Source organism: Sus scrofa, chromosome 1 (genome assembly GCF_000003025.6).
Source record: "Sus scrofa isolate TJ Tabasco breed Duroc chromosome 1, Sscrofa11.1, whole genome shotgun sequence".
In the NCBI taxonomy this organism is placed as follows: Eukaryota; Metazoa; Chordata; class Mammalia; order Artiodactyla; family Suidae; genus Sus; species Sus scrofa.
In genome coordinates this window covers 81,764,991-81,787,953 of record NC_010443.5, presented here as the reverse complement: position 1 = coordinate 81,787,953, position 22,963 = coordinate 81,764,991, and the positions used below count along the sequence as shown (strand labels likewise).

At 38.8% G+C, this 22,963-nt stretch overlaps 2 protein-coding genes across 2 annotated transcripts in view; one reads left to right on the top strand and one right to left on the bottom strand.

Annotated features, from left to right (window-relative positions):
* Nucleotides 1-22,963, bottom strand: part of NT5DC1 (5'-nucleotidase domain containing 1) — a 134,774-nt gene that overhangs the window by 92,738 nt on the left and 19,073 nt on the right. The window lies entirely within an intron of this gene.
* COL10A1 (collagen type X alpha 1 chain) lies at nucleotides 14,136-21,125 on the top strand. The gene is given in 3 exon segments (NM_001005153.1): nucleotides 14,136-14,217; nucleotides 14,830-15,001; nucleotides 19,255-21,125. Coding segments are annotated over 2 exon segments (2,028 nt in total). The 5' UTR covers nucleotides 14,136-14,217; nucleotides 14,830-14,844.

Here is a 22,963-nt window from a genome sequence, read left to right as displayed (position 1 = left end):
CAGGAAACATGTAAAAGAATATTTAAAGCAACAAATGAAAATAAGCTAAATACCTATCAGCAAGCAAATAAAAATAATCTATCAGCAGATGAACGAGTAGCTTCTGACACACCAGAAAAAACTATATAAGCAGCAGAACATGAACAAATGATGGCCACACACATAATGTGGATAGATCTCAAAAACATAATGTTGCATCGGAAAAGCAGGTTGCTGAGGCTCACAGAGAGTATAGTTCCTTTTAAACAGAATTACAAAAAACAAAACAAAACAAAACAAAAACCAAAACATGTAACCAAAAAAGTTACTGGGGAATATGTATACATGTGTTTTAGGGGTGGGATGTGAGAGGCTACACTTTCTATGAAGACACAGGAATAATAGACACATAATTCAGCAGAATTATCTACATGAGGAATCCAGGGACTGAGTCAGGAGGTGTGCACACTGCCTTCAAAAGTAGCAATAATGAAGGTTTCTTTGGCTGGATGGAAGATACCTATCTGTTCACTGTTAGTATTCTCTGGTTTTCTTATAGAAGGATTATACATACTATATATGCATTAGTCTTCTCAATTTTAGGAGTTCCTGCAGTGCCTCAGTGGTAATGAACTCGACTAGTGTCCATGAGGATGCAGGTTCAATCCCTGGCCTCGATCAGTGGGTTAAGAATCCAGCTTTGCTGTGAGTTGCAGTGTAGGTCACAGATGCAGCTGAGATCTGGTGTTGCTGTGGCTGTGGTGTAGTCCAGCAGCTGCAGCTCTGATCAGACCCCCTAGCCTGGGGACTTCTATATGCCGTGGGTATGACCTTAAAAAGACAAAAAAAAAAAAAAAAAAAAGGTTTCTCAATTTTAAATTTAAAAAAGGGTCCCTGTTCTTGAAAATTGTGGAAAGGAATGAAAGGAAGAAAAGGAGATAGGCACGATGTGTCCAGAGTTTCTTCTGCCCTGAGAAAGTACAGCAGTCAAATGATGAACACTTCATCATTTGAAGTATGAACACTTCATCATTTGAAGTATGAACACTTCAGCCAGTTTATAAGGGATGGAACTTGAGCATAAGTTGATTGATTTAAGTAACAGAGAAAATTAAACAAAAAAAGGAGTATGGAGACCTGCTGTATAGCACAGGGAATTCTACCCAATATTCTGTAATAATCTATATAGGAAAAAAGAATCTGAAAAAGAATGGATGTGTGTTCACGTATAGCTGAATCACTTTGCTGTACGACAGAAATTACCACTATGCTGTAAATCAACTATACTTCAATAAAAGCTTAAAAAAATAAAAATACATGCTCTGGTGGAAAATGCTAATGGAGCACTTGAACCTGGCATCCAAACTCTGCTCTGCCACCTACTGGTTTATTGAACCTGTGCAATTCCTTAACTGACTGGCCTTCAATTTCCTTACACATGAAGAGTGACAATGTCTGTCACGTGAGGTTCTGTGAGTCAAATGAGAAAAACAAAGTACCTGACGCACAGAAGATACTCAAATACATGCAAGTCCAATCTGAAGACAAAGTTGGATCAGAGCTAATTAGAGTGATAACCACAGGATGCTACTACGACCAACAGAAACTCAAGGGCCTTACAGACAACTTCTATTATACAAATGGCCCTTACCTTGAAGAAGACAACTTAATATTTATAATGGCTCTTAAGAAAAACTAAGCTAAATTTCTATTTCTTGCTTTCCTTTCAACACAAGAACTATCTAAAGAACCATGCGTCCTAGAAATGCCCTACAAATGTACTTTTCAATTGAAAAATCAGATCCTAGATTAAAGTGCTATGAGGTTAAATTTAAAAAGACAGAAGAGGTCTTTACTGTCATATGAAATGTTTTTAAACATTCTGATAAATTTATTAACACTGCAGGTACATTTTAAAAGCAGTTTAACATTGCTGTATTGCAGCATAAAACATACATGTAAACGTACAAGAATTTTGATGTATCAGTGCTGCAAGTAAAATAAGGTCTAAGAATAGTTTTTGAATACAATTATTTTTCCATAGTATTGTGAGGTCATCTTTTAAAGGGTATTATCCAAAACACAGTAAGTGTATTACCCCAAAATCTATACAAGTTTAAGTAACATTTGTACCAAATAAGAGAATTTTAAAGTTTTAAGCTAATCACCCATAGTTACTTGTAGACCGCGAGCACCCCCTTGCCCCACCAAAAAACACATTTGGTCAGGTCAGTGGTTTCCCATGGGCCACAAAGCTCTTAACGTTTCCCACATAAATTCTCCAAGAATATCTGTCAAATAGTTATTTTCTCATTATATCTGTATTTTTATAGTTTTTATAAGTTGTATAAGCAAACATCTATTTTTTCAACTGTGCTATTCCATCTGCCATATATGATCAACACGCCTTTTACTAAATTAATCTTTAGAAACTTTTCTTGGCTACAATTTGCAGATCCTAATGGTTGCAGAGATGAAAAGATTCTAATGCCACTCTATCGGCTCCATTAAGAAATCATATCTAAATACTTAACACAAATAATGAAACTACTATGCATTCACAATTAAGAAGTGGTATTACATCAATGTAACTGTATACTAGAACAAAACTTTATATATCACACACACAATACTGTACTTATATTTGGAGAAAAAAGGATTCTTTGATCATCATACTAGTTCCAGTTCAAAACAGGATAATACTAAATTTAAAATGTATCTTAAGGTTTCACATGGTAACTTCTTTATGTTATATTTGAAAACTCAAAAAATTATTTTTCCATTTGAAGGGCAGGGGTGAATGAAAGATAATGGTTAGATAAATCATTACCTCAGAGTTGAGTTATTTTAAGCATGTTAAATCTAGAGATAATAGGATTTGAAGTAGGTCAAAGGTCATCCAGGACATATTAGCAAGAGAATTTAAATTATAAACCAATTCATAAAAAGCCTCTGCCTTTTGTTTTGAAAACCATCAAACTCTGAGGTTAAGAATCCCACATTAAGATTTTCCCAATTAAGGATCTCTTTTTTTTTTTTTTTCAGAACAAATAGCCCTCACAGCTTCTACTATAGTTTATCCATTGTCAGGATTAAAATATTAGTAATAATTCAAAAATCTCCCAAAACACTGAGAAGTTTTTAGCCATGCCACCCTGCCTTAACCATTATGAAAGATCATGATGGGTTAAAAGAATATTGACACTTCTTCAGGATAAAAGCATTATCAACATGAGCACTTTTACTTCTCAATTACCTTCTTTTTTAATTAGCAAATTCTAAATTCACCCATTCTGGAACTGACAGAACATGGCTCTTTCAATTTCAAAGAATGAAAACAGTTTCCTTCAGTTTGAGAAGATGATCTGGAAAATGAGCATAGTGCGATTGCACTTTCATACAAACTCTTAACAAAGAACAGCCAACATAGTCCCAAATTAGTTTTATACTCGGAATTAAGGTGGGTCCCCTGTAAATAAATCCTCAAGAACCATATCCACAGAAAACAGTAACTTTAACCATCACTTACTGTGTGATCTTGGCTAGGATGCTTAACCTCTCTGGCCCTCAATTCTTCATGTCTAAAGATGGAGATAATAATAGCACCTACTTCACTGGGCAGCTTCAAGGAATAAATGAGCTAATAATACAAAGTTCTTAGAACCTTATCTAGCACATAGTAAAGGCTTAAAATATATTAGCTATTCAGGTGGACATTTTCTAATAGATTTCAAAAATATAAAAGATAATCTGGTTCTCCATACACATTTGTAGGTGCAGTAAATAAAAGTATTTGTAAAAACATGACCAGGGATGAGTATGTTGATTCACAGACTCACAGGCTAAAATATCTTTCAACTGAATTAAAGAATAATGAGGCTAGAGTAAATATTCAACATAATTTATGCAAAAATTGTTTTGGTGGTATAAGCCATATTACTGAATTCTGTCATATGTTTACTAAGTAATGGAATAGTACATTACCTATGGTTTTAACAGGAAGACGTTAATTCTGCCCAAACATACCTTAGCTAGATACAGGTGTGTATGTGTGTGCACGCACGTGTGTGTATGTTGTTATCTACAAGACTAAAATCAGAGTCATAAAAATGGGTTTATGTCTGCTTCTGACAAAATTTTTTTCCTGAAAGAGAAACACTGAATTTTCTTCCCTTTCTGCCTCTAATTTTTTAAAAATTAAAGTATAGATGATACAATGTTGTGCCAATTTCTGCTGTAAAGTGACCCAGTCTCAGATATATCTTTTTTTCTTATGCTGTTTTCCATCATGGTCTATCACAAGTGACTGGATAGAGTTCCCTGTGCTGTAAAGCAGACCTCACTGCTTATCCATTCTGAGTTTAATAGTTCGCATCTATCGACCCCAAACTCCCAGTCCATCCCCACCTCCCCTTCTTCCCCTTGGCAACCACAAGCCTGTTCTCTGTGGCTTCCAACAAAATTTATATATCAGTTTCTGGTACTTAGTAAGGTTAGTGTTTCTTGCAGCTCTAATATTTGTTTTCTTGTGTGTGATAATATGATTCTCAAGTTTTTCATCTTACAAACTAATGTTCTAAACTCTCTCTTCTGTACTCACTTTCCAAATAGTAACATTTTTCCCTTTAGAGGTCATATTTCCATTTAGAAGAGATGATGCTAACAGGTAGTTTGGGTGCTCAGTAGTCTATGAGCCCATTTTTATTTCCTGGCATATGTGTTTAACACATTGAAGATTTGCATAAAGTGATCTATTAACAAGTAAGTGAGGTATGGATAAGGGAAGAAATTTGGAAAATGAAGCACAGGCTTATCTACAAAGTTATCTGTTGTTCTAGAACTGTCAGTTCAGGTTTCTGAAACATTTAAAAGAAAGCCCTTTAAATGCCCAATAGTCTGGGCTCTTGTCCTCTTTGCTTCTCACTCTACTCAGCCCCTCTCCTGCACTCACGCCTTTAGCTCTACACCCCTGACCACAGCTACCTTCAGAAACACTGACTTTGGAAAATCTAATGCTGAAATTCTAATTTGATTGCCAAGAGCACAGCTGAAGGCACACAGTCACAAGAACAGGAGCTACAGTGGGCCTCTTTTGTGAAAATGGCTTTGGGAAGCAGTTGTTGATTTCCACAAGAATTCAGAGTTATTTTAAGGTAAGACACAGACTGAAAAGACCTAGATTCAAACCAACACTGCGCAAAAGGACCCACGCCTCCGTACCCTCAAGTGTGTGGCAAAAACACTCAATAAATATTGAAATCTGGTCTCCCAAGGCTCTTCATTCCTTCACCCAGCAAATATTTATGAGGCCCATGCTTTGTTCTGGGTACTATCTATGCAGAGTAAAGTTTCAGTGATAAATAACCTGTGGTTCTTGAGTGACATTCAGGAATGAGTATAAAGTGTGATGAGAGACATTACCTGATGATTTAAAAGATGGTTTTGTGCCAGAATCGGCAAGTTCTGGATTCTAAAGAAGCCAGAGCAAAGGTGGCGAGAGCCTGTGTTTGCTATCTGTCTCCTCTGTGAATCTAAAATCATCAGCAGTCAGTTAGCAACATCTAACCCAGCAACTGGCACACAGGAGACACTCAAAGTCTGACAAACATTTGAGAAGACTGGCACTAGAGAGGTTCAAGTATAACATCAGGGCTGTTTGTGTCAGTGTGGTCATCATCATTCATATTTAATGAGCATCCCCAGCCACTGTTCTGCCACTTTACCTATCTTTCACCTTCAGAGGTTCCTAACAAATAAAAAGATAAGAGAAAACAGAGTAGGACCATAGCATGTCTACCTTTCAGCCTTATTAGCCCCAGAAGTGGCAAGATTTATTTTGACATATGTGATGAAAGATAACTGGACGCTTAGCACTAAAAAGGTCATGGGGAGGGGACCCACACTATGAACTATTTTATTTTATTTTCGATTTTATTTATTTTCTTTAAAGGGTAATTCCCTTTAAAATTGGAAAGCAAGTAAACAGACTTCAGCGATTTTACCAATGAGGAAACTAAGGGGCAAGAACACCAGGTGACCTGTGACAAGCAAAAGGAGTCAGAAGAGATGGCACGAAGATCAGTCCTTTAGCGTCAGGCCACAGGTGTGGAAGAGGTCTGTTGGCCAGGTAACAAAGTTATTTGATCAAAGGCTAAGTGGACTAGGGCCAAGCATTACTTCCATGAGAACTCAGGGATGTATTTTAATTGTTAACATGAGTAAGCTAAATAGCTGCCCGAGTATCACCCTTGAAGGCAAATTTCTTGGCGGTCTGTGTTACCACCCAGAGAAACTGCACTTTGTACCTTAGGAACTTTGAACCCCCCAGACAGGGAGCAATTGTGGAGTTGTTCCACATATGATAATAAGTGGGGGGCGGGGGCAAATAGATTTAAATAAAAAGTATCACCCTGTGACTTCCCCAATTAACACTTTAACTCTCTAATGTCTCCTTCCAACTTAGCAGATACTGTACGTGAAAACTGAACTTGTAAATACTTAAATAAAGAACGTATTGGAATGGCCCACAACCTGATAGGTGGCCAAGATCCTTAAAGATCTTAGGTCAAGGAGCCAAAAGGCTCTATATTTTTACTCGGCAGGTTACTATGGAAAGACAATGATGTCACTAAGCATAAAACTGTGAGTTCTTTAGGTGGCAGTTTATGTGTAACAGAAAACAGAATAGAAAACCCTTGTTCAAACTTTCTAAAGTGACTCTCAGGTTTTCTTGACCTGGCCTGAAGTTTCAGGGGTTTTCATCAACACCTGTTTTTATGCAAGAATTTCTCTCAAGCCCTCAGCAGGTATCTAACCACTAAACCACATTAGACTATTTACACAAATAGATCATTTTTAGCTCTTGGGTTCTGTAATACAGCTAAGAATGTTCTTTTAAAACCTTTTCAAGAGAAATGAAGTACAGCTAGGTGGTGGTGGAAGCTGTGGGTCTCCAAGTGCCCAACTAAACTTCTGGGCACTTTCTTCATTTCCACTGCTAAAAGACTGAAGGATTAGAGGAAGAGGAAAGTTAGTATCCTGCTCTGGTAAGGAGATGACTCCATGAGTAGTCTGTGACATCTTCCCTCAACAGGCTTTCTAACTGACAGCTCCTTACTTCAGAAATTTAACTCTATTAAACATCTGGGAATGAGACATTTATAACAGAGGAACTAGTTTCCTCATCTGAAGAATGAAATGACTGATCTAGACAACCTTTAATGTCTCTTGAGGCTCTGGGTCTATAAAATAAAATTACTAATGTGAATGAAAAACTTATGCATCTTAGAGTTCCCATTATGGCTCAGCGGGTTAAGGACCCAGAGCTGTCTCCATGAGGATATAAGTTTGATCCCTGGCCTTGCTCAGTGGGTTAAGGATCTGGCATTGCCACAAGCTGCAGCATAGGTCACAGGTGCTGCTGGAATCCAGTGTTGCCGTTGCTGTGGCTATGGTGTAGGCCTGCAGCTGTGGCTCCAATATGACCCCTAGCCCAGGAATGTGCATATGCCACAGGTGCAGCTGTAAAAAGAAAAAAATAAAATAAATACAACAAAATAAAAAGAACATTTCTATAAGTTGAGAGCAAAATGAAACATTCTGGGCATTGAGCAGGTAGCACTATTACATTGAAATGAGCCATTTCAAAGGACTAAAAGGCACAGCAATTTGACTATACAGTTCTAGTAGAAATACCAAAAGAACTGCAAAAATAATCCTAAACGTCTTTCAATATTATGGTGTGAATGTAGGTATTGTCATTATGAGAAATTGTGTGTGTTACGGAATAAAGCAAATGAATAACTACATTGCTGTCATGAGAATGGGATTTTTAGCACAGGACTGAGCTAGAGATACAAGTCGGAGGTCATTAAGAAAACACACTGTGGTCCTGAATGTGAAGCAGATGCAGTAGTATGAAGTTATGATGTTTTGTATCTAATTAGCACTTCATGAATGAATTCCCTAGCTCTCTACACTGAAAAAGCCTGGAAACAATGACCAAACCAGGAGCAGTGCAAACCCCTAGGACTCAGACACCCAGATTGCTGTTTCCCAACTTCTATTTCCCAGAAAAGGAATCATGGCTTCCTGATTACAGATCTGGGTCAGAAAACTATAAATACTATAAGGAAGAAGCTATTAAAGACTACTGGGATCATATCAAAAGGATTCAGGAACCAACATGAAAGGTGTCTGCTGACCAAAGACAGGGGGAACAATAAGAATAACAACTGCCAGAGTTCCCGTCGTGGCTCAGTGGTTAACGAATCTGACTAGGAACCATGAGGTTAAGGGTTTGATCCCTGGCCTTGCTCCGTGGGTTAAGGATTCGGCGTTGCTGTGAGCTGTGGTGTAGATCGCAGATGCGGCTCGGATCCTACGTTGCTGTGGCTCTGGCGTAGGCCAGAGGCTACAGGTCTGATTAGACTCCTAGCCTGGGAACCTCCATATGCTGCAGGTGCGGCCCTAGGAAAGGCAAAAAGACAAAAAAAAAAAAAAAAAAGAATAACAACTGCCATGGACTGAAACACACAAAATACATTTACATTCATCAGTTTATAATAATACTCAAACACCTCACTGTGCTACCTCCAGAGGATGCTAGTAAACAAGATTATTTTATTTTTGTATTTTATTTTATTTTATTTATTATTCATTTATTGCTTTTCAGGGCATATGGAAATTCCCAGACTAGGGGTCGAATAGGAGCTGCAGCCACTGGTCTACACCACAGCCACAGCAAGGCGGGATCTGAGAGCTGTGTCTGCCACTTACACCACAGCTCAGGGCAACACCAGATCCCCCACACACTGGATTGAGGCCAGGGATAAAACCTGCCCTAGTTGGGTTAGTAACCCACTGAGCCACAGTGGGAACTCTGAGCTCATTGTTTTAAACACTGGTAAAGGTATCTATCCTACTTTTTCTATATGAACTGTACTCCAAGATAACTAGTTGATGGAATATATTTTTAATAGAAGTATTTTAGCTAATAAGCAATGAGAAAATTAGGGTGTCTGGTAATAATCATTCCTAGTAACATCACAGAGAGAAACAACCAGCAACGAAAGATCTCCTGACTGAAATACAGCATGCCCTGTCTATAAACTATTCTTGCTTAAAAAGTATGTGTGTGTGAAACCTGAATCAGATCAACCTATAGACCTAACTACAAATTTAGAGGAAATATGGGGTAGAGAGAAACACACTAAATGACAATGAAATCCAAATTGTTGGAGATTGTACAGGAGAGATGAGTCAGTTTCTCAACAAATAAACTGCAAAGGGAAAAATGAGACAAGGATTAAAAAATCCAGAGATGGGATTTAGATGGCAGAATAGAAGGACTGGAGCTCAACTTCTCTCCTAAAAACAACAAAATTTACAACCAAATACTGAGCAATCTTCAACCAAATGGACTGGAAACTTTCAAAAAGATATCCTACTCCAGAAGAAAAAGAGGAGGCCACATCAAGAGATAGGAGGAGCGATTATAAGATATAAGCAACCCCATACCTCCTGGGTGAGAAGCCCCACAGATTGGAAAGTAACTGGTTCACAGAGACTTACCTACACGAGTGAGAGTTCTGAGCCCCACATCAAACTCCCACGGGTGGGGATCTGGCACTGGGAGAAAGAGCCCCTGGAGCATCTGGCATTGAAGGCCAGTAGGGTTTGTGCACAGGAGCTCCATGGGACTGGGGGAAATGGAGACCCCATTCTTAAGAGGCACACACAGACTTTCATGGGCACTGGGTCCCAGGGCAAAGCAAAGCCTCCATAGGAATCTGGGTCAAACCTGACTGCAGTTCTTGGAGAACCTCCTAGGAAAACAGGGGTGAATGTGGCTTGTTGTGGGGGAAGGACATTGGAAGCAAACCTCTTGGGAATCTTCATCAGCGTGTCTTTCTCAGGAGGTGGCCATTTGGGGAAAATCTGGCCCCACCCATCAGAGCTGAGAAGCCCCAGGCCAAACAACAATCCAGGTGGGATCACAGCCTCACCCATCAGCAAACAGGCTGCCTAAAGCCCCCTCAGGCACACAGCTGCCTCTAATCCCATCCAGAGACTAAGCCCCACCCACCAGAGGGATAGGAATCAGCTCCACCTACCAGTGGGCAGGCATCAGTACTGCCCATCAGGAAGCCTACAGCAAGTTCCCTGTACCAACTTCAGCCACAAGGGGGGCAGACACCAGAAGTAAGAGAGGCTACAACTCTATTATCTGTAAAAAGGTCACCACACCAAACACCTATAAAAATGAAAAGACAGAGAACTATAACTTAGATGAGGGAGAAAAAAAAACCACATTAACAGGGACATATCAGTTAGGGGAGATTCATGAATCTAAGTTCAACAAACAATAAACTATCAATTAAAATGTATAAATATGCATGTATGTGTATATATGTATACTACATATGTGCTTATGTATCTCTATATATGTGTGTAGGAGTTACACACACATAAGATAGCTAGGGAAACCCGAACGTGAACGAAAGCATTTGCTAACATTAAGAAATAGTTAACTTTTTACATATGATGAAAATACCATTTTAAAGAAAAAAGAACACCTTATCTTCCGGAGAAATATACTGAAATATTCACAGGTAAATTGGTACAACATATGGATGGAATTTGTTAAAAATACTGGGGGTGATAAATGGAAGAAAGATTGACTGACAGTGACTTGAGATTAGTTTAAGTTGGGTAATGGTTACAAATGCATTACTGCAACCACGCTCTCTACTTCTATGGATAAGAGGAAAATTTTCTATAGTAAAATTAAAAACCATATGAACAAAAATAACAAAAATTATGTATCTAATATTAATAAGCTGGTAAGATCAGACTAAGACATTCCAACTTAAAAGTCCATTGTGATCAACTGAGGAACTTTATCAAAATACAGTCTCTGAACCACCACTATCTTGATGAACCTCATATTGAAGGAACTGGGTCAGGTCCCCTCAGGACAATGGAAGTGTAGAACGAGGGTTCAGAATCACCTTTTAAACATCGTAAAGGTGGGGGCTGTGTGTTAATCTTCCAGTTTTGATCTCCATGCCTGACATGTAGGAAGTACTCAAGAAATATCTGGTGAATTAATGAATGACTCTGGGAAGTGAAATTGACTAAGTGAGCTAAATAGCAGCTAAATGCTAGATGTGCAAAAACCAATTAAAAAATACTTAGGTTTCTGAGTTTAAAGAGCATGACTTTCTGTTTTTTAAGTAGAATAGGTTTTCATCATAAAGCCACAGACTGGTCACTTCTAACAGCTACAAGTAAACTTCCAGAATAAAAATAGTTTTAAATACACAATTGGGTGGGGTGAGGCTAGCAAATATGCTGATTATACAATCTGTTTTGGACTATACAGAGCTTTCTATGTGACTAACAAAGCAAATAGTAGTCAGATTCCTTGTGCTGAAATAAGTACACTATTTGCAAAAAGGGTTGAATGTCTAAAGCTTATTCAATAAAGTCACCACATTTTCCAAAGTTAAATGGGAATATAGAATGACAAATACCCACATATATTTACATATCCCCCAAAGAAGGCATATGACCACCTGGTATGGATTTTGTCTCTAATAATTGCTCGATGAAGTCAAGCCCACTGTCTCACCACGGGAAACAACAAAATAGCTCAAGCAAAAGAATAATCTAATTTTAAAGCTGGGAGGAGCTGAGAAGCCTAGTCCAACCTTTTCATTGTGTTGATGAAAAAACAAACACCTAGAGAAGTTAAGGTGAAAAGTTACAGAAATAGTTGGAGCGGCCAGAGATGAACACATCGCTTACACAGGTGCACAGAATGAAGGCTGAGAATTCATCTTCAATTCTGAAGTGAATGATATCTAACAGGGTATCAGTTTTGATTACAAACAATTAAATGTGTGTGGAACCATATACATATACACAAAAACACTAGAATATGCACTTCTAATAACTCCCTTTAAACCAAATTCTACAGCCAGCCTTTAAGGGCATCTGTATTATCACCTTGTCTACTTTTTCCAGATCTTTTCCAAAGAAATCGTAAGTAGGAGTGTCTGTTGTGGCTCAACGGTAACAAACTCGACTAGTGTCCATGAGGATGCAGGTTTGATCCCTGGCCTGGCTCAGCAGGTTAAGGATCCGGCACTGCTGTGAGCTGTGATGTAGGTTGCAGACACAGCTTGGATCCCACGTTGCTATGGCTGTGGTGAAGGCTGGCAGCTGCAGCTCCAATTCAATCCCTAGCCTGCGAACTTCCATATGCCTCTGGTGCGGCCCTAAAAAGACAAAGTACAAACAAATGAACAAAGAAACAAACAAACCCCAAAGAATCCATAAGCAGATGGAAAGCAGCCATTTCTCTCACTTATCGATGTGTCTCTTACAGATATAGTAGAGTATACATAGTATAATTACAAAAGATATTCCACAGATAATGTCCAAATGATGAAAGAAGGATTAGAAAATATAAACTTTCCAGTTCTCCTGTTAAACTGAACTGACATAAGAGCCATATTTCACGTGTATCTATGGGTATTATAAAGACATATAGGACATTATACATTTTTAAAACATTTAAAGTTTTAAAAGTGAGAGAAAGGGAGGCAGTGAAATGAATTGTCCATTTACATTTCTACAAGGTGTTACACAAGATTGAGTTCAACATACATACAGACAATTATAAGCAGGGGAAGAGAAAGGGAAAAGAAAAAGAACAAATCCTTATTTCATCCACTGGTCAAACACTCAATTATTGACAATTATAAGCAGGGGAAGAGAAAGGGAAAAGAAAAAGAACAAATCCTTATTTCATCCACTGGTCAAACACTCAATTATTTCAATTACTGATCAATCCCAAATCCATACTACTTTAATTCTGCAGATTTTTTAAAAACGATGCAGCTATGCTTATGATAGACTTTTCCTTCTCACTTACTTCACCTGCACAGTTCATGTGATTTAGCTCCAAAACGATGAAATTAAATAAAAATCAAAGTTTGCCCGTTCAACTTTTTGTTTTTATCAGATTGTTTAGGATCCTCCAAACTGATTTTAAGAGTCTCCTAATATTGTTAAAGAGAATACTAATCATTGAGAATGACAGTGACAACATTTACTTTCATCCTTGGGGGGGAGAAAAAGAGTTTCTAATTGGGCTGATTCAAGATTCCTAAAGGAAACTGCAAGGCAAGACAATAATATTTTTAAAAAGCTGTAAGTAAAGTTTGAAGATTGTTTTTCTTCTGAAATGAATACTGCAACCTTATTTAAATGGGCATTATATGACACTATAAAGATAAGCGTTTTTGCACTCTCCATAGCAAAACTAAATACCCAAAATTAAGCAATAAAATCTGAGGCCATTTACTGAACACAGCAGAGTATTAATTATCAATTAACAAATATTTCATTTTATAGTGTTAATTATTAATGAACAATTAACTTAAAGCCTTCAGAGTAATTCTACTGCCAACTCTACTATCAAACTCATGAACAGCTTGCCTCTGTCTGAAAAAATGTTAATATTCAATACATGAAAATTTGAAATACTTATATGTTAACATATTTAAAACTTCCCTTATTAATGTCTGAGAACGTATGCTGAAACACAGAACAGAAACACCTACATTTTCACCATTGTGTTCCTCTCAAACTAAGAATTGGGGTAAGCTATTTTCATAAAAATTTAGAAACATTAATAGGCACATTGATGGCTTTATGTAACAACTTAAGAATTTAGATGATGGTTTAAATCCACACTCCCCCAAAAGCCTTTTTCTCCTATTTTTATATACTACCAAATATTTTCAACCAAAAAGCACAAGAATGTGCTTTCTAAAAATATAAAGAGGGGAGAATCTTCCCATTGTGAGCTAACCTAAACATTTGAGTAACAACTGCTAAAATAAAATCGCAGAAAAAGATGGTGCCCGGTTAAACTATTAATATATATGTAAGACAAAGAGTTTATTTTTCAATAAGAAAACAGGGAAAAAGAGAGGCCAACCTGATCTTGTATGCCTGCCCAACAGAACTTTCCACCATAATTAGTGCTTTCAACCTCTGCCGGGGAGGAGCCTAAACTTAGGGTAACCTCGTGCAGGAAGGGACAAACAGTATAAATACTGCAGGACAGCTCTGGAGAAGCCACCTTCTGCATTGCTCCCCTGGGCACAGAGGAGGACACAGTGAGCTGGTAGGACACCAACTCCAGGAGCTCCCAACATCCAGGTAAGTCTAAGCTCACTGGTGGACTTCCATGTTATTGTTATTTGGAAACAAGCTTCAATTAGTTAATTATTTGGGTTTTTTTTGTGACCTCAAAAAAGAGCTTTCCACTAAAATGCACTTGGAAGGTTAATTTGTATCAGCCTATTAAAAAAATAGTCCTAATAAAATTCTTTGTGGAAAAACATGTCCTAACCTGAATTTCAGTGTATTTGATTGAATCTATTGGTAATTTCAGTCTACACCAAAGATGTGATTATTTAATATAGACATCCAATGACAGTTTGTGTGTTTCTTTTATTTTAATCACTTTATTTTTACTTGATTACCTGAATGTCATTTCCAAAAATAACTAAGACATATGTTCATGTGATTAACAAAATTATAATTCTATTTTATTGTATATATCCATTGCTGTAGAGTAGAAATTGGCACAACACTGTACATCGACTATACTTTAATAAAATTTTTTTAGTTTTTAAAAGTTCATTGAATATATTCAGGATATACAGAATAAGGTTTAAAAAAGGAGATGAACCATGTAAAAAGAAATATCTGTATGACATTAGAAAAATAAAACAGGTAGCTATATGAAATTATTCTTTTGTTTTTCAGAATCCATCTGCAAACATGCTGCCACAAACAGCCCTTTTGCTGCTGCTATTGTCCTTGAACTTGGTTCATGGAGTGTTTTATACTGAGCAATACCAAACACCTACAGGCATAAAAGGCCCACCATCCAACACCAAGGCACAGTTCTTCATCCCCTACGCCATAAAGAGTAAAGGTAAACTGAACTATATATTCTGTTCCATTAACTAGTGTGTTGTTACTTTCTACCATCTTAAGGATCTCTTTAACAAAATGTCCTTAATTTTGTTTGGTGTTAAATTATCTTCAAACTCCTCAATTAGCTCAAAATGATTTATCAAAGAAGTTAGGTCTATTCAAGAACTTTCATGTCCTTTACACAACTTAGTAAAGCAGAAAGATACGCTTGAAGAATATTAAGAATTTTTAGATGTAGGATTTTTTTTCCTCCCAAAAGAGGCTTTTCCACAAATAACTCCCCTTACTCTAGAAATATTAAGCCAGTCAAATCAATCATGTTTCAAATGTTTTAACTAAAAACTGCCAATTGCACACAAAAAAGAGTTGCAGGTTTATTTATCCAAATGCTTAGGCACATTTGCCTTTAAAACTTATTCTGTAGCTTACAAATACATACAAAATTGAGCCTTACTTATCAAATGAGAAGCCCTTCGAAGTAATTTAACAGGCAAACGGAGTAGCAATTCTCATAATTTTTAATTCAGTTTTGCTTCCGTTAGTAGTTAAGTTCATAGACTTACCTGCTGCGTACTAGCGATGCAACCTTGGTTAAGTTCTTTATCCTCTCTGGGTTTTTGTTTCCTCATTGTTTGTAAAACAAGGAGCACCTATTTCAAAGGGCTGTTCTGAAGCTTAAACACATAAAGTGCTTACATGTTAGCTATGACTACTACTACTGTTGCTATTACTACTACCTCTACTTCTCATACTACTTCCATTACTTCTCTCCTATTATTACTACAGCACTGCTAGTGGTGTGGCTTTAGATAAAGTTTAATTTTTTTCTTGCATCTATTCTTCATCTGCTCAGCTTTCTTAGCTACCATGAAGAATTCAGATATAATGTATGTAAAGTACTAACAGATCCTGAAAGAAGGCAACTATTTCATATTCACTAATTCCATTTAACAGCATCTGACACAAACTGCCTGTAACACCGCTGAACAATTACACTGAACAATCTGAAATGACTTTAGGACTCAAATTTTTATAGTATTTTTCATTATGCTTACATATTTTATTCTATAAGTAAAGCTAAGAATATCTGCCATAAACTATAAAAATTATGCTTTTGGAGACTACCATTTTTAGCAAATTAAATTTATAGGACGTCTTTTTAAGAAGGAAGAGGAAATTTAAAATGTTTCATGAAAGGTAGCTTAGTGATCAAAAATAAATGCATGAGTGCTCAACAGATACTCTGGAATGCCTCAAAATACAATAAAATATGAGAGAGAAAAAAGTTAGGAAAAAAGAATAAAAGATATGAAACCCTGCTACTTTACTTGAAGCAACAAATGCAACTTGAAATGCTATGACAAACAGCACTGGGTTATGTTCTCTACGATCACAAACTCAGACTTCCTATAGCTTACCAAGATCGTAACAAACAGTTGAGAATTAAAAGTAAAATGTACCACTTTTAGAAGGTTAAAATGTTTTTTGTCTTTTCACCTTAATGTACTGCATCATTTTGGTTATTCTTGAAGAAAAAAAAAGAATGAAAATATGTACCTTTTAACAAATGAAAAGTGCAGCAGCTGTATTTTAACCGTTAAATCCAGTTTAGTCTACTTGAGAATACAAAGTGGAAATTCAAAGACATTATTATCCACTGGCAGTCAAATGAAAGACAAACCCCATGACACATAGAAGTGAAACACTGAGCTGACAGCAAGTATACAAAGAATTCCTACTGTATTCAGCCAGGTTAAAAGATAACTACAGAGTTTTCCATAACTGGTGGATATGTGGCTGCCACATTCTGACACAATCAACCACTTCACTGGCATTTAAGAAACTGTTCTACTGGGTAATAGTTATTCTTTGAGGATAGTGCCACCTATCAAGCTTCAAACAGGGGTACAATACAAGTCATATTCTTTCAAGGACTGAGAGGTGGAGGACCCATTAGGGTAACATTCCAAGTGGTAAAGATCACTGTCTTCCAGTTCTAGTCTCAAATGATGCTCAGCGCAGTCATTCTCAGTTAAGACTTGCTTTTTCTATTTACTTTAACAGTTAAAACACCAATCAGACCAAGATGATTATGTTTCATCCAGACATGATCTTTGCAGTAAGATTCTAAAGCAAACCCCAATTTAATATAGTTTGCATTTTAAAAAATGTTCTATTTTGTTGCAAACCATTAAGAAATACTTATTTGTTTATTCTATTGGCAATGTGTCAACATCCATTTATACATCAAGATTTATATGTACACTAAAGCCAATCAACAAGATATGTGTTAATATATGGAAATAGTTTCCATAAATTAATTTTTCTCATAGTCTTTTTCCTGATGTCATTTTCTAAAAAATGTATGGGTAAATAAAACTACACACATTCAACTGTCTGCAAAATGAATATAACTTCTAATTACTACAAAATATAAAGCTACCCAGACTGGAATGATTTTCCTATTTCAGTAAATTTAATGATTCTGCTCTATATTTTATATTTATTTGTCATCAAGTATTTTTCAAATATCAAGAGCATATATTAGCAACTACTGTTGGCTGACTACTTCTTAACATGCTTACATGTTAATTAAGGTGAAAAAATTTTTTAAATACAGTAATGTATCAACAACTAATAGTTAAAAGGAATTATACCTGTAAAAATACATCTTCAAAGGCAATTTACAAGTTATTCATTTAATATGAATTCCATTTTAGTCTCCAGTTTTCTAAAGCCCTTAAAGATTTAGTTCAATGGAGTTTAAGCATATGAATACTTTTTGTACAAAAAAAGACGTAGCTCAGAAGTCATACCTCTAAGCCATTTTCAGGGTTTCGACCAAACTATTCAACTATGGTGACATCTATTACATTTACCATTACTATGAACCATTCTCCGACAGCACAAGAATCTACTATATGCTGGCATTCTAACTATATTTCTGAAAATCTATTAAACAGAAAATGAATTTTAATACAAATCCTACAAGTAGATACTTGAAACATAAGTAATTTCATTACTTCCTTTGTTAGCCATCAAAGAAAGACCATCTAGATGCTTATCATGATCGCTGTGTAAAGCTTCTTTGACATGGTAATACTGTCAGGCTCCAATGCCTAGTGGTATAGTCTAATGACAGCAAAATGAAGCTCTTATAGGACCTGTCCAGCCTTTTCCTGTACATGTGCCTCAATAGCACGTTTCATATCACAGGCACTGAAAAAGCAAATTTTTTTTTTTTTTTTTTGTCTTTTTGTCTGTTGTTGTTGTTGTTGCTGTTGTTGCTATTTCTCGGGCCGCTCCCGCGGCATATGGAGGTTCCCAGGCTAGGGGTTGAATCGGAGCTGTAGCCACCAGCCTACGCCAGAGCCACAGCAACGCAGGATCCGAGCCGCGTCTGCGACCTACACCACAGCTCACGGCAACGCCGGATCGTTAACCCACTGAGCAAGGGCAGGGACCGAACCCGCAACCTCATGGTTCCTAGTCGGATTCGTTAACCACTGCGCCACGACGGGAACTCCAGCAAATTTTTTTTTAAGTTTAAATTTTATCAGAAGTTTTTAGCTCAAATGAACCCACAGATATATGAAATCAACAATACTAATTTCCATTAATCAGTGAAAACTTTAATTCAAGGAACTCTCTAATTCCTTGTTTCAATTTTAAGTCAATAACCGAGAATGTAAGAGCTCACAGTGAGTATTGAGGTTTAAAAAAAAAAAAAAATCAAACTAAATTTAAACTGTATTCATCAGGGTCATGGCAGATGTAAATCAGAATAGACTGCATTTCTCCTTTATCCCATTGGTTAGTGAGGGAAAACTGCTACAGTTTTAAACTTGTTTCCATTTATTCCACATTTGCCTTTTTCTTCTTTTTCTGTCAAATACTTTTTTCCCCCTTTCAGAGCTTTCTAGGTAGATGATTTTCCTAAAATAAATGTGATACATTTACCTCCAGTGCACTCTTATTCTAAACGAATTCTTCAACCCCAGCTTATTTTCATGGATCATTAGAATGGAATGAAAGTATTATGGTTGCCAAGGTCTTGTGAAACCATCTTCTCCAGCAGTGTTTTCAAAAACAATATAAAATGTATCATCTGAAACCAGTTAAGACTAGTCTGCCAGAAAGGTCTGATTGACATTGCAATGTCCTGTCCTCATTTACATTTTGAGAAGCAATGATTCTATGATTCCTTAACATTACTAACTGCCCCATGTGTGTACTGGGCATGTCTTTTAGGTATATCACTAAGAGGAGAGCAAGGTATTCCCGGTCCACCAGGCCCCGCTGGACCACGAGGGCACCCAGGTCCATCTGGACCCCCAGGAAAACCAGGCTTCGGAAGCCCTGGACCCCAAGGACAGCCAGGGCTGCCAGGACCACCAGGACCATCAGCCACTGGGAAGCCAGGTTTGCCAGGACCCCAAGGAAAACCAGGGGAGAGAGGACCATATGGACCAAAAGGAGATATGGGACCAGCTGGTTTACCAGGACCACGGGGCCCACCAGGGCCACCTGGTATCCCCGGCCCGGCTGGAATTTCTGTTACAGGAAAACCTGGACAACAGGGACCTGCAGGAGCCCCAGGACCCAGGGGCTTTCCTGGAGAAAAGGGTGCACCAGGAGTCCCTGGTATCAATGGACAGAAAGGGGAAACAGGATATGGTGCTCCTGGCCGCCCAGGTGACAGGGGCCTTCCAGGCCCCCAGGGCCCAATGGGACCACCTGGCCCTCCTGGAGTGGGAAAGAGAGGGGAAAATGGGTTTCCCGGACAACCAGGCATCAAAGGTGATCGGGGCTTTCCAGGAGAAAGTGGACCGGCTGGTCCACCAGGCCCCCAAGGTCCTCCTGGGGAACAAGGACGAGAAGGCATTGGAAAGCCAGGAGCTCCTGGAGCCGCAGGCCAGCCAGGGCTTCCAGGGACAAAAGGTCACCCCGGGGCTCCAGGAATGGCTGGGCCTCCAGGGGCTCCTGGCTTTGGGAAACCAGGCTTGCCAGGCCTGAAGGGACAAAGAGGTCCTATAGGCCTTCCAGGGGCTCCAGGTGCCAAAGGGGAACAAGGCCCGGCAGGTCATCCTGGGGAACCAGGTCTGACTGGACCCCCTGGAAGTAGGGGACCCCAAGGACCAAAAGGCATCCCAGGCAATAACGGGGTCCCAGGCCCTAAGGGTGAGATAGGGCTGGCTGGGCCTGCAGGATTCCCTGGGGCTAAGGGAGAAAGGGGCCCCTCCGGGTTAGATGGAAAACCAGGGTACCCAGGAGAACCAGGTCTCAATGGTCCCAAGGGTAACCCAGGGTTACCCGGCCCAAAAGGTGACCCTGGAATTGGAGGACCTCCTGGTCTCCCAGGCCCTGTGGGCCCAGCAGGAGCTAAGGGAGTGCCTGGACACAATGGTGAGGCTGGGCCAAGAGGTGCCCCTGGAATACCAGGTACCAGAGGTCCCATCGGGCCACCAGGCATTCCAGGATTCCCTGGCTCTAAAGGGGATCCAGGAAATCCAGGTCCTCCTGGTCCAGCTGGCATAGCAACTAAGGGCCTCAATGGGCCCACTGGGCCACCAGGGCCTCCAGGACCAAAAGGTCATGCTGGAGAGCCTGGCCTCCCAGGGCCCCCAGGGCCCCCAGGCCCTCCAGGCCAAGCGGTCCCACCCGAAGGCTTTGTAAAGGAAGGACAGAGGGCTTTTGTTAGTGCCAACCAGGGAGTAACAGGAATGCCTGTATCTGCCTTCACTGTGATTCTCTCCAAAGCTTACCCAGCTATAGGTGCTCCCATCCCCTTTGATAAGATTTTATATAACGGGCAACAGCACTATGACCCAAAAACTGGAATCTTTACCTGCAGGATACCTGGAATCTATTACTTCTCCTACCACATTCACGTGAAGGGGACCCATGCTTGGGTGGGCCTGTATAAAAATGGCACCCCTGTCATGTACACCTATGATGAATATGTCAAAGGCTACCTGGATCAGGCTTCAGGGAGTGCCATCCTTGATCTCACAGATAATGACCAGGTATGGCTCCAGCTGCCCAACGCTGGGTCGAACGGGCTGTACTCCTCTGAGTACGTCCACTCCTCTTTCTCAGGATTCCTAGTGGCTCCAATGTGAGCCCATTCCTGCCCAGCTAATATAAATCTGCATGAAAAGGTGTTCCCCAGCTCCACCCCGCCCCACACAATGCATAAGGAGGTAGGCTGAAAAAAATGCTGACTCCTTGTAGTTCTCCAAAATACAGACCTGAGCTTTCAAACACAGTGAAGTATGTGAAGTTCCTCTTGAGTTTCTAGTCAGCAGTCCTGAGTCTCTTTAAAGTGTTCTGTGAACTCCTTCAGTATTTAAAAATGTCACCATGAAAGCCTTGCTCAGCGAAAAAAATAAAATGATTGCAAAAGACCCTGAAACATGATGCTAAATTATGCTAAATTTGATTTCGGAAATTCAGTATTTCCTTTTAAAATGAGCCTGTTTCTAAAAATTCAACGGAGAATTTCTAGGAAACATTCAGGAAGTACCATGTTTCTTTGTGGGACTCAAATACTTGAATATTCAGATTTAAAAGACACTGTACACCTTAAGATCTTTCTGATGGTGCATTATTCAAAGGCTTAAAATGGCCCCCTTCATCAATATCTATTCAAGGGTACAGGTGCATAGAAGACTTTCTACAGCTCTCATAAAAAACCCCAAAATATTATGTTAAAAATAATCTGAAAGGCAAGGTGCTTCAGTCATGAACTTTCTCAAACTTTTCTGTGATTGGAGAAAAGCCTTCAATATACCCTTCACTATTTGGAATGGGTGCCTGACCTATTTATTTACTGGACACAAGGGTGATTAATTTACTTAAATTCCTTATTGAGTCTCAAGTAATATGATTTTGTGGATTTACAGAGCATGAGCATATGTACCTTGGGCCTCCCATTGCAGTGAAGTTGTAATCAATGTTAAGAGTTTCAAAGCCTGACTAGAAGTGAAAAGATATTATTTATTTATGCTCTGTACTGTATTTTTATGTTGCTGTAGCTGTGCCTCAACAAAATGTTTTACCTACCCCTTATTTACAGTGCAATAAAATGACATCAATTGATTATTATGCTGAATTTCTTTGACATCAGCCATTTGCTCTTCTCAGTTATTCTTTTGAGGCTTTTCATTTTACAAAGTTAATAAAAAGTAAAATCATACAGTGGTGGGTAGCTTTACAGGTGTCATGGCTACACCCCTCTACTGGGGATGGACATTTCCACAGATCCAGCCACAGCCAAGGTGGACTGTGAAAAGCCATCAAACAGAACCACAGGTGATCCACAAGCCAGGGTGAAGGGTTGGTGGCTGGGAAGGGAAAAGTAAGACAATCATCCAAAAATAGTGATGTTTTTCTGGGAAAGCAAGAGGCAGGCAGCAGAGAAATATGTAGTTGGAATAAATATTCTGCCGTTATTATTTATTGCCTTGACATGTTTTTAGTCATAATATTTAGGATTATTTTGATGCCTTATATTACATTAAAAGGAAGGCAAGCAATTTTTATGTCAATCACAAGGCAACATTTTTCTCAGCTGAAAAACACTGCTGGGAGCATTAGTCCATTGGTTAAATTAGGACAGTCTGGTTCAAGTCACCCAGGTAACATACTATAAAGTAGTTATCTCTCTATACCTCAGATGAAATCTCTCTGTGTAACCCCAGCAAGCCTGTGGATGGAACCATAGCATCCCAGGCTTGGGTCGGTGATATCTCTGGCTCCATTCTGGGTGAGCCAGTCCTGTTTTTAGGCAACAAGAATAGAATTCTCACTGTCCCTATAATTGTTACACTAATGGTTATAAGTGTCACCAACCCTCACTCCCAGGCCAAGAAATAGCCCATTCTGAGGAACCTACACGCTAAAATGACCCGAGGAAGGCATGTACAAGATAGCATATCTTAGAATACTGGCAATTATG